This window comes from Hyla sarda, chromosome 2, assembly GCF_029499605.1.
Source record: "Hyla sarda isolate aHylSar1 chromosome 2, aHylSar1.hap1, whole genome shotgun sequence".
In the NCBI taxonomy this organism is placed as follows: Eukaryota; Metazoa; Chordata; class Amphibia; order Anura; family Hylidae; genus Hyla; species Hyla sarda.
Genome location: NC_079190.1, coordinates 243506281 through 243518987, shown reverse-complemented (window position 1 = coordinate 243518987; position 12707 = coordinate 243506281). Strand labels below are relative to the sequence as shown.

General features: G+C 44.4%; 1 protein-coding gene across 3 annotated transcripts in view; it reads right to left on the bottom strand.

The window, feature by feature from the left end:
* Positions 1–12706, bottom strand: part of DTX2 (deltex E3 ubiquitin ligase 2) — a 93189-nt gene extending 80483 nt beyond the window's left edge. For 2 of the 3 annotated variants that reach the window (XM_056556790.1, XM_056556792.1), the window contains exons 1-2: positions 12582–12706; positions 5418–5826 (exon numbers count right to left, since the gene is read on the bottom strand). In XM_056556790.1, coding sequence (XP_056412765.1) covers positions 5418–5724 — 307 coding nt within the window. In that variant the 5' untranslated portion in view covers positions 5725–5826; positions 12582–12706. Of the gene's footprint in view, positions 1–5417; positions 5827–10927; positions 11008–12581 lie in introns of those variants that run through there. The other variant, XM_056556791.1, reaches the window with a different exon arrangement.
* Position 12707: the final 1 nt, after the last annotated feature.

Sequence of the window (12707 nt, the reverse complement as noted above, 5' to 3'; positions counted from 1 at the left end):
GGCCATTGTACATGATTTTTCAAGTAGAATCAGCCGAACCCTTTTCTTGGAATTTTGCCATTTTTTCCGATTAATTGATAAAATAACTCAACTAAACAATTATTAAAATAATCGTAAGCTGCAGTCCTACTGAAATCCTTTTCTGTGAGAAATACTTCATTTTCTAAAAAAAAATTCCGGGGTGCCAACATTTACAGCCAAGACTGTACATGCCGGAAATGGACCAAATGTAATCAGTAGTTTATCACGCCCCCTCCCGTAGGCTTGCATTGAGGGGCGGAGTGTGACGTCACACGGGGGCGTGAAGTCACACGCCGCTGACCCGGCGGTCGACCGTAATCAGACCAGGAGCGAACACGCTCCGGGGAATGATTACAAACAGGGTGCCGCGTGCATGATCACGGGCGTCCCCAGCTGTGGGACTCCCGCGATGAGACATCTTATCCCCTATCCTTTGGATAGGGGATAAGATGTGTAAGCACCGGAGTACCCCACCTAACTCTGGGATGCTTTTACCTTTCATTCCGATTCCGAGAATGTTTTTTCGTGGCATATTCTACTTTATGTTAGTGGTAAAATTTTGTCGATACTTGCATCATTTCTTGGTGAAAAATTCCAAAGTTTGATGAAAAAATTGAAAATTTAGCATTTTTTCACTTTGAAGCTCTCTGCTTATAATGAAAATGAATATTCCAAATAAATTATATATTGATTCACATATACAATAGGTCTACTTTATGTTTCGATCATAAAGTTGACATGTTTTTACTTTTGGAAGACATCAGAGGGCTTCAAAGTTCAGCAGCAATTTTCCAATTTTACACAAAATGTTCAAAATTTTTCAGGGACCAGTTCTGTTTTGAAGTGGATTTGAAGGGCCTTCATATTAGAAATACCCCACAAATGACCCCATTATAAAAACTGCACCCCTCAAAGTATTCAAAATTACATTCAAAAGGTTTGTTAACCCTTTAGGTGTTTCACAGGAATAGCAGCAAATTGAAGGAGTAAATTCAAAATCTTCCTTTTTTACATTCACATGTTCTTGTAGACCCAGTTTTTGAATTTTTACAAGGGGTAAAAGGAGAGAAATCTTCCTAAAATGTGTAACCCAATTTCTTTTGAGTAAGAAAATACCTCATATGTATATGTCAAGTGTTCGGTGGGCGCAGTAGAGGGCTCAGAAGGGAAGGAGCGACAATGGGATTTTGGAGAGTGAGTTTTTCTGAAATGGTTTTTGTGGGGCATGTCGCATTTAGGAAGCCCCTATGGTGCAGGAACAGCAAAAAAAGAAAAAAAAAAGAAAAACACATGGCATCCCACATGGAAACTACACCCTTCAAGGCACGTAACAAGGGGTCCAGTGAGCCTTAACACCCCACAGGTGTTCCACGACTTTTTGTTAAAGTTGGATGTGTAAATGATTTATTTATTTTTTTCCACTAAAATGCTTGTTTTCCCCCAAATTTTTTATTTTTACAAGGGATAATAGGACAAAATGCGCCCCAAAATTTGTAACCCCCCATCTCTTGTGAGTATGGAAATACCCCAAGTGTGGATGTCAAGTGCTCTGCTGGCGCAATACAATGCTCAGAAGAGAAGAAGTCACATTTGGCTTTTGAAAAGCGAATTTTGCTGAAATGGTTTTTGGGGGGCATGTCGCATTTAGGAAGCCCCTATGGTGCCAGAACAGCACAAAAAAAAAAAAAAAAAACCACATGGCATACTATTTTGGAAACTATACCCCTCAAGTAGGGATCGACCGATTATCAGTATGGCCGATATTATCGGCCGATAATCACGATTTTGGGCATTATCGGTATCGGCAATTACCTTGCCGATAAGCAGATAATGCCCCGCACCGCCACCCCGATCCGCCGCCCCGCACCGCGACCGCCCCCCCGTAGTGCTGGGCGGTATACCGGTATGGATTTTTGCCCATACCGCTATACCGGTCGGGCCCCTCCCCCACCCTCCGAGTCAATAAAAAAAAATGGGGGTGGTCCGGCCCATCCATCCTGTAGTGTCCGGCGGCATTCCGGGTGGAGGGTGAACCGGTCCGGGCTGTCCTTCTCCACTCCTAGTACGCTGCATAGACGCCGCTACGTCAGGTGCGTCGCTGCACACGGGCGTCACTGCAGCGTACTAGGCCGGAGCCTGCCCGGAGTGGAGAAGAGGACCCCCGGAGAAGAAGGACAGCCCGGACCGGTTCACCCTCCACCCGGAATGCCGCCGGACACTACAGGAAGGGAGGATGGATGGCCCGGACCACCCTGACAGGTAGGGGGGGGGGAGAAGCGGGTGGTGGTGGTGGCGGCCTATGGCACCGCAAAAGCCACCGCAGTGCATTGATTTAAAGCACCCACTTTAAATCAATGCTCTGCAGCGAGGGGGGATAAATAGCCGATAACTTATACCGGAATATCGGTATAAGTTATCGGCTACCGGCCCTAACCTCCACCCATTATCAGTATCGGCCCTAAAAAACCGATATCGGTCGATCCCTACCCTCAAGGAACACAACAAGGGGTACAGTGAGCCTTAACACCTCACAGGTGTTTGACGACTTTTTGCTAAAGTCGGATGTGTAAATGAAAAAAAAAAAAAAATTCACTAAAATGCTGGTTTTCCCCCCAAACTTTACATTTTTACAAGGGGTAATAGGAGAAAATGACCCCCAAAATTTGTAACCCCATTTCTTCTGAGTATGGAAATACCCAATAAGTGGATGTCAAGTGCTCTGCTGGCGCACTACAATTCTCAGAAGAGAAGGAGCGCCATTGATCTTTTGAAGACAGAATTTGGTTGGAATAAAAGTGAGGGGCCATGTGCGTTTACAAAGCCCCCCGTGGTGCCAGAACAGTGGACAACCCCACATGTGACCCCATTTTGGAAACTACACCCCTCACAGAATTAAAAAATGGGTGCAGTGAGTATTTACATCCCACTGCCGTTTGACAGATCTTTGGAACAGTGGGCTGTGCAAATGAAAAATTACATTTTTCATTTTCACGAACCACTGTTCCAAAAATCTGTCAGACACCTGTGGGGGGTAAATGCTCACTGTGGGTATTAATTTTTTTGCGTTTATGGCAGAACCGCTGTAAAATCAGCCACCCCTGTGCAAACCACCAATTTAGGCTTCAAATGTACATAGTGCACTCTAACTCCTGAGCCTTGTTGTGAGCCCGCAGAGCATTTTACGTCCACATCTGGGGTATTTCCATACTCAGGAGAAATTGCGTTACAAATTTTCGGGGTCTTTTTTTCCTTTTAACACTTGTGAAAATAAAAAGTATGGGGCAACACCCGCATGTCAGTGTAAAATTTTTTATTTTTTTACACTAACAGGCTGGTGTAGCCCCCAACTTTTCCTTTTCATAAGGGGTAAGAGGAGAAAAAGCCCCCCAAAATTTGTAACGCAATTTCTCCCGAGTACGGAAATACCCCATATGTGGCCCTTTACTGTTTTCTTGAAATACGACAGGGCTCCGAAGTGAGAGAGCGCCATGCGCATTTGAGGACTAAATTAGGGATTGCATAGGGGTGGACATAGGGGTATTCTACGCCAGTGATTCCCAAACAGGGTGTCTCCAGCTGTTGCTAAACTCCCAGCATGCCTGGACAATCAGTGGCTGTCCGGAAATGCTGGGAGTTGTTGTTTTGCAACAGCTGGAGGCTCCGTTTTGGAAACACTGCTGTACAATACGTTTTTCATTTTTATTGGGGGAGGGACAGTGTAAAGGGGTGTTTATGTAGTGTTTTACCCTTTATTATGTGTTAGTGTAGTGTTTTTAGGGTACATTCACACTGGCGGAGGTTTACAGTGAGCTTCCCACTAGAAATTTGCGATGCAACGAAAAATTTGCTGCAGCTCATACTTGAAGCAAGAAACTTACTGTAAACCTGCCCGTGTGAATGTACCCTGTACGTTCACATGGGGGACAAACCTCCAGCTGTTTCAAAACTACAACTCCCAGCATGTACTGACAGACCTTGCATGCTGGGAGTTGTAGTTTTGCAACACCTGGAGGCACACTGGTTGGAAAACCTTCAGTTAGGTTCTGTTACCTAACTCAGTACTTTCCAACCAATGTGCCTCCAGCTGTTGCAAAACTACAACTCCCAGCATGTAATGATCGCCGAAGGGCATGCTGGGAGATGTAGTTATGCAACAGCTAGAGGTACGCAACTACAACTCACAGCATGCCGAGACAGCTGTTTCGGCATGCTGGGATTTGCAGTTTTGCAATATCTGGACGCGCACAGATAGAGACCACTGCGCAGTGGTCTCTAAACTGTAGACCTCCAGCTGTTGCAAAACTGCAAATCCCAGCCTGCCCAAACAGCTGTCTGGGCATGCTGGGAGTTGTAGTTTTGCAACATCTGGAGTTCTACAGTCTCAGACCCCCCCGTGGCATTTGTACAGGGTGCCTGCTGATCGATATCAGCAATCACCCGGTCCCCGCACGTCGGGGACCGAAATTCCCACGGGCGTACAGGTACGTCCTGAGTCCTTAAGACCCAGGTACAGAAGGCGTATCCATACGCCCTAGGTCCTGTACGGGTTAAGGCTGTGGCTACATGGTGGCTTAGGCAGCAACAGGGGTTTTGCGACCAGAATCACATTGTGCATTGTGCTGATTCGCACTTAATGTAAATGAGTTTACACAGCAAAGCAGTGCAACCCCATTTACATTAGGTGCAGCACTGTGCATGCTGTTACGGCAAAATTCAGTGTGTAGCCCCAACTTTACAAGCTATCTACCTATTCATCTACCAATCAAGTTATCTCCAAATTGTTACTCTGAAGCTGTTGCAAAACTACAACTTCCAGCATGCAGTAATAGTCTGCAGCTGTCAGGGCATGCTGGGAGCAGTCGTTTTACAATGACTGAAGATCAGTGATCTAATCTGCCTATCGTATCTATCCTCTATGTATGTAGCCAAGGAAAAAGCAGGACGCTGCAAAATACATGCAGTGGTACTTGTCTTCCCCGCAGGTGCGCCACAAACTTCTATTAAGTCTGCCACCAGATATGTCTGCAGGCCAGACAGGTAAAAACTGCAAGATGCATTCTCCAGTTTAATGTCCTGTTCAGTGATAATCTGAATTGTCCCATTAAAATTAATGGGATCAGTTTGACCATCAGTTTCCAGGGTCGAATTGCCAGATATGTGTGTGTAGATTCCTCTTCTTAATAAGAGAGAACTCTTGCTTGTCTTCCTTCAATCATGTAAATGTTCTATTAAGCAAGACACCATCCTTTAAACCAACCAAATACATCATGATTCAAAGAGATAAAAATCAGGCTGTGCTATAAAGAAAAGATGCAAATAAGTTATACATATTAGTAGAAATTGAAGGCCTTCAATCTTATTGTATATTTATTAAAAATAAGACCATGGACTCTCACCTGTGTCTTGGCGAAACTGTGCAAGGGTTGCAATATCAATAATGTATGGAGCCATCTTTGGATCAGCTTGTCCAAGTGCGATACTATTGCTGTTCCCAAGAGCACGGGTATTTTTCTGTTGCTGGTAAGACTGCATACATTGTTCAATGTAGTTGCTGACTTTACTGCTGTATGGTCTCCATTTACCAAGTTCATCTTGCCATTCCCAAACAGCTACTGCCAGAGACCCTGAATTCCACTGGCCTGCTCCTGAAGAAGGTCCGGATGGTCCTGCAGCTCCCCCACTTTGTGGAAGGCCTGCTGCCATTCTATATGATGGACTATTATTTTTCTTAGATGAAAACGGCTCTACTATTCAAATGACCCTTCCAGGACCAGTAGTGATTTCTTCATGTACCATCTTTTCAACCTATATAAAAAAAAAAAAAGACAAAAATATGCAGCTACATTAATAAGATAAAACCACTAAGTTGTGAGTGGGCTCAGCACCATCTTTTAAAAATAAGGGGTGCTGCTATAAGTAGAGATGAGCGAACTTACAGTAAATTTGATTCGTCACAAACTTCTCGGCTCGGCAGTTGATGACTTTTCCTGCATAAATTAGTTCAGCTTTCAGGTGCTCCGATGGGCTGGAAAAGGTGGATACAGTCCTAGGAATGTATCCAACTTTTCCAGCCCACCGGAGCACCTGAAGGCTGAACTAATTTACGCAGGATAAGTCATCAACTGCCGAGCCGAGAAGTTTGTGACGAATCGAATTTACTGTAAGTTCGCTCATCTCTAGCTATAAGCAAATATAGCACAATATCCAAAGCAAAAGAAATACGCAAAACAGCGCACACCCATATTTAATTTAAGTGTTTTTAATTATACTGTCTGTCTTTTCATATATGTGTTAATAAAAAGATTTTTTGATACATGCATATTATGGGTGTGCGCTGTTTTGCGTATTTCTTTCGCTTTCGATATTACATTAATAAGATAGACTCAATGCTATAATCCTGTTATAAATGGGTAGACTCATCTAAACAGAAGCCTGTATTTATAGAAACAAAGTTTAAGAAATTAGTTAGCCTCCATGGTTCACACTTGGTAGATTTGAAATCTAAAAAGGTGTGACTCTATTCTTCCTGCAGGGTTTCATTAGTGAATGTTTCATGCAGAATAGGTATAAAATAATAAAAATGCGATGGCCCCGACATATGATAAAATCGAAATACGATGGCCTCCCAGAGGCCATCGCATGTCGATGTCAGCATCGACATACGATTCTTTTATATGTCGGGGCCATCGCATTAACTGCTATCCGACAGCGCAGAATGCTTAAGCTGCTGCCGGATAGTAGTTTAAGCATCCTGGGCAGGTTCACCTACCTATTCCCGCTGCTCCGGGTCCACTTCGCGATCCTCTGGCGTCTTCTGCATCTTCTCCAGGGTCCGGGCCTCGGTTTCTGGCGTCGTTATTACGTCACTACGCACGCCGCACCGGCGCAGCAGCGTAATAACGTCACCAGAAAGCGAGGCTCGGACCATGCAGAAGATGCGGAAGAAGCCGGCGGATCCCGAAGAAGACACCGGAGCAGCGGGACAGCATCGGGAGCCCCTTGGACAGCATCGGGAGCGGTGAGGACCTGGTCCGGAGTGGCAGGGACAGGTGAGTACAGCTTCCTATACTTTACATTGCACGGATCCCTCAACACACGATGGATTCGACAAACGATGGGTCGTTTGGAACGAATTACCATCGTATGTTGAGGGATCACTGTATTGAGGTTTACTATAGTGTGACCACATATAAGCTTGTGCTGCCTAAAAATGTAAAGGACATCACCAGATTGTGTACGTTTCATCATCCACATCTTGTGTGATCAAAAATGCTATAGCAGAGGGCATACAACAAAATAAATACTGAGGCACAAAAATTTAAGGGAACATTCGCACTACGGCTGCACGGTTTGGGGAAAAATGTAATATTGCAATGTTGGTAAATATTTTGATACCCGATTGTAATATAATAAACAGAGAGTAATAAACAGAGCTTTAAAGTCGTGGCCATCCTAGACTCTGTGTAAGCTGCGTCCACAGTGTTGTGTTTTGTCTACCTGCCTACAGCTTAGTAGTTAGAACAGAGCGAGCAGACATGGGACAGCTATGCATATTTAGGAGCTGGGCGGAGCGCTGAACAAGCAGCAGTGATGTCAGCATGCCTGGGGAAGACTTCAAAATTCCCCCTTTGCTCCAAGTTCCTTATTTAGAGGAATAATGCCTGAACATAGTAGGGTCATAGTAATCAGTGTCCCCCGCAGTACCAGCCATTCCAATTAGTTAGTGCGGGTGCCACTGATGACAGATTCCCTTTAGGGATGAAGCAATTTTCCTTTTTTTTTTCCTCCTTGCTTGATTTTCCATCTACAGGACCATAAGAGACTTGCTTCATGCAGGGCCAATTGTACTTTGTAATTACATCTCTCATTTTAACACACAATCTATGACAAATATTTGTGGGCCAAAACTGAAAAAAAAATAAAAAATTTTAGCTTTTGAGAAGTTTCGTTTCTACACAGTGCACTTTATGGTAAAAAATGACACACTACTCTTTATTCTGTATGTCAATACGATCACAAGTAATTTTATTTTACTACTCAACTTTTCAAAAAAAAGTTTGCCTAAAATTGCCATATTATGACCCCTATAACATTTTTATCTTTCTGTACACAAGGCAATATGAGGGCAATTTTTTTTTTTTTTTTTTTTTGCTCCATGTTCTGTAGTTTTTATCAGCAACAATTGTGTTTTTGTTGTAAAGCTGAATTTTCATGCAATTTTTGGATGCAAATTTGTATGGAGGTTGTTGTGTGTGTTTGAATTATTAACAACTTTAAGACACAGGGCATATATGTATGAAGTCCGGGCAAAAATGCCAGTACCGGGAGTTCTCACCTGGGTTAAAAATACCACAGGAAATCCTGATAATACAGAGGGCCCAGTGTGAGGCCTATCTATTATATGGGGGCAGAGAGGTGGTCCTAACTACCGTATGTGTGCTGCAATGGTTAGAAAGGCATATGTTATACCTTGGAAAAATCCTGATTAACAGTCATCAGTAGTGAACAGAAAAGGTTTGTAAACCACTGCCACAAGTTTATTAGATCCAGCAATGCATGTTATGCATATTTGGAAACAAAAGAAAGCTAGTGATACATAAGAGAAAAACAAAATCACAGGAAAACTGGATTAGAGGAAAATTGGATTCTTCTATGTTCTACAATTGCAACAAAGAATGAAAGCGTGAAGAACAAGGATTGCATATATCCAGTTTTTTTATCCAAAAATTCAACAAAGGATAATCCCCCAGTGATAAAGCAGCAGTAGCTCATCGATCAGGCACTTTAAGGATTCATCAGCCTTACAGAGGTCTCCTGTTCCTTGAAGTGATCTGTTGCATCTCTTAGGGGTTGGAAGTCGGGCTGCTCAGTGGATTCTAGCGCCGACCATTAGACTGACGACGTTTCAGGAGATCGATCTACCTTTCTCAAGCCTCAGGCTGATGAATCCTACAAGTGCCTGATCGATGAACTACTGCTCCTTTATCACTGGGTGATTATCCTTTGTTGTATCCATTCATTTCTGTTTGTGTAACAGTGGAAGAATTTTTGGATAAAGAAACTGGATATATGCAATCCTCGTTTGTCGTGCTTTCATTCTTTGTTGCAATTGTTGGACTTATACTGGGGAAAAGGGAGCCCCTGGTCTGAATGCACAGGAGCCACCCATGTTCCAATCAGTGACCCGCTGTACTACTATTAGATATTCTTCTATGTTCTGCCAGTTGTTAGACAATGATCAAACTAGAACAATACGGGGGAATTTCTATTATTACTACTCATTACATTGGAAAAAACGTATCCTATCGCTTTATGAATGTCACTTTATAACATAAGGGACACTAAACGTGCCTCTTCAGTAATGTACTGGACACCTATCCCTCTCACCGCTTTAGAATAGAAGGTTGTGCAGAACCCCACAGAGTAGGAGCAGCTCTTCAGACTGCATAACAGAAAGAACTCTCAAGTAGAAGGAAATATGGAGAGAGGAAAAAACTTCACTTACATCTCCCAGTGGTCTTATGGCAACACTTATCTGATCCTCTACTGGTCTCTGTACACCTGGCCTCCAACTATGACCTGCCACATGTTACCATCACAGCCTGCAATTGGCTGCAGTGGTCATATGCACCAATATGTCACTTTTGGAGGCCAGGGGCCACGTGTACAGGACCAACTAGGAGCAGAGAAGTAGAGAAGTGTTACCATAGAACCACTGGAAGAGAAAAGTTGTTTTTCTTACAGTGGACTTGTGGATTCTGCTGTGGATTAGTAGGTCATATTCAGCAAAAATCACACATTGGTTTTGTTGCAGATTTTGACTTCCCCATTGAACTCCACAGCAAATATAGAACCATACCACAATGTAAACTGAATTTGTAGAGATTTCTTCAAATCTCACCCACTTTGCAGTTACTGTATTCTGCTGCAGATTTTCTCTCCACAAAAACTGAGGCAACACATGCAGCAAATCTGACTCAATGGAACATGCCCTAAGGGTACGGTCCCATTAAGCGCTTACACAGCGCATTTCACACTGGGCAAAATCTGATGTGCAGCTGCATATTCTCCTATAAACTGACACACAGGACTACCCGTCGGCAGCCCTGTGTGTGCAGTGAGGTTTAGAGGCGGGCCCTGCGTCACAGTCACGTTGGCCTTGCCTCCAAACCTCACTGCACACACAGAGCTGTTGGATAGCCCTGTGTGTATGCTCATCTGAGAATACGCAGCATATTTTCTGCTGTGCTACTGGAGAACTACAGGGGACAGTACCTTTACAGTCACCACTCAACTCACTACCTAAGAGGTCTCCAAGCTGTGGCTCTCCAGCTGTTGTAAATCTAACACCCAGCATGCTTGGGTATGTATTTAGGGAACAGCTGGAGACCACTGACCCAGAATCTTTTGCTAGGTAATAGACAAAGGGTGAAAAAGAAGAGGGTGACATACAAATGCAGACTTTCTGAAAGGCCCCAGTATCATTAAAGGGGTATTCCAGCCCTAGAAAGAAAAGAAAAAAAATCTCTAGAACGGAACTCCAACTTTCCACATTGCATAGAGTGGTAAACGGCACACCCTCCATTTACTGGTTACGAGAGCACCTGAGATATTAGAACAATGTACTCTGGTGCTCCAGTGTGGAGAGTTGAAACTCTGTTTCAGAAATCTTTGCACAGCAGGAAATACGCTGCATGTTTTCCTATGAGCAGACAGATCGGTCTACCCATGGCAGCCCTTTGTGTGCAGTGAGGTTTGGAGGCAGGGTCAGCGTGCCAACATCACTGTGACGCCTGGCCTGCCACTAAACCTCACTGCACACACAGGGCTGCTGCATGTAGCCCTGTGTGCCTAGTCATAGAAGAAAATGCAGTGTATTTCCCGCTGTGTAGCGTCAAATACCTACCCTTAATACCCTGGCAAATTCCCACTGTAACCACAACATCTCTTCCCTTAGATCAGTGGTCTCCAACCTGTGGCTCTCCAACTGTTGAAAAAATCCAACTGCCAAATGCTGGTAGTTTAAAGGGGTTATCCAGGAAAAAAATAGTTTTTTTTATATATCAACTGGCTCCAGAAAGTTAAACAGATTTGTAAATTACTTCTATTAAAAAATCTTAATTCTTTCAATAATTATCAGCTGCTGAAGTTGAGTTGTTGTTGTTTTCTGTCTGGCAACAGTACTCTCTGCTGACACCTCTGCTTGTCTCAGGAACTGCACAGAGTAGAATAGGTTTGCTATGGGGATTTGCTTCTAAACTGGGCGGTTCCCGAGACACGTCATCAGAGAGCACTTAGACAGAAAAGAACAACTCAACTTCAGCAGCTCCCAAGTACTGAAAGGATTAAGATTTTTTAATTGACATCATTTACAAATCTGTTTAATTTCTGGATATATATATATATATATATATATATATATATATATATATATAAGTTTTTTCCTGGATAACCCCTTTAAAGCAGTAGATCAAGATTTTAAGAAATACTGCCCGGACTTCACAAATCCCAAGAACTGGGGTCTTGCAGCATTCATGCTTGGCCACTGTTCCATTCAGTCTTTACAGCAGTATCTCCCAAGCAGGGTGCCTCCAGATGTTGCAAAACTACAACTCCTAGCATGCCCGGACAGCCAAAGGCTGTCTGGGCATGCTGGGAGTTGTAGTTTTGCAACAGCTGGAGGCACCCTACTTGGGAAACAGTGCTCTACAGCACTACATAATATTGCTGAGAGAGTGGTGGCTGACCATGCAATTGAGGGACATTTGACCTCTGTTGTTGTCATCAGCAGGGGTCCCAGCAGTTAGCCCCCCACTGAGCAGCTAGTTGTCACTTATTCTGTGGATAGAGGATCATGTTTAATCTACAGATAACCCAAATGTGGCAGCAGTTGGAGAGCCACAGACTGGAGATCATGGGCTTAAATAAAGCAGGGTGGCTAGGAATGGTCACAGAGCTAGGACAGCTGCCAAAACAGCATTGTACCATTTCTCCTGCACTAAGTAGACAGGTGACAGTGCAGCATCATCTAAGTAGACAGGTGACAGTGCAGCATCATTGAGACTGTCACATAGTCTTCTGGACAGGACACAACTAGAACTATCCCCATCTGAGGCACCATAGGGTCCTGCAGGATTGATGTCTAGTGACATTTTGTGTAGGCAGAAGTCATAGGCTCCCTCCCTGCACTTTATTAGCCTGGGAAGAAGATGAGCTCAGTCACTACACCCAATGGCACCAGACAAGTCACCACCTGTCAGCCCGTGTCCCTGACAAGGAGTGGCGGGGAGAGTCACCCGGTGACTAACACGCATGGCTGCCACCTACGGAGCTCCCACTAACTCTCCCCCTCGGCGGTGTGAGTTCCCGGGGCACCCCCAGTGTATGAGGCTCACAGACTCCCAACACAACTACTTCCACAAACACTAACTACACACACGGCGCGTACTCCGCACTGCCAGCTAAACCGGGCACAGGCCGGACACTGCGGAGCACTCTATGGAGGCTGCGGGCACAGGGGGGCACCTCATGGGGACGGAGACAGGGGGCAGAGCACTCACATGAGCCGCGTCCCACGTCGCCAGGAACTGTCTATTCGCTCCTCACTCGGTACTCGGCCGTGTCTAGAATGGTGCTGCACCTGGTAGCGGTGACGTAGAGGAGTCACGTGTTATCGAGCGGTCACG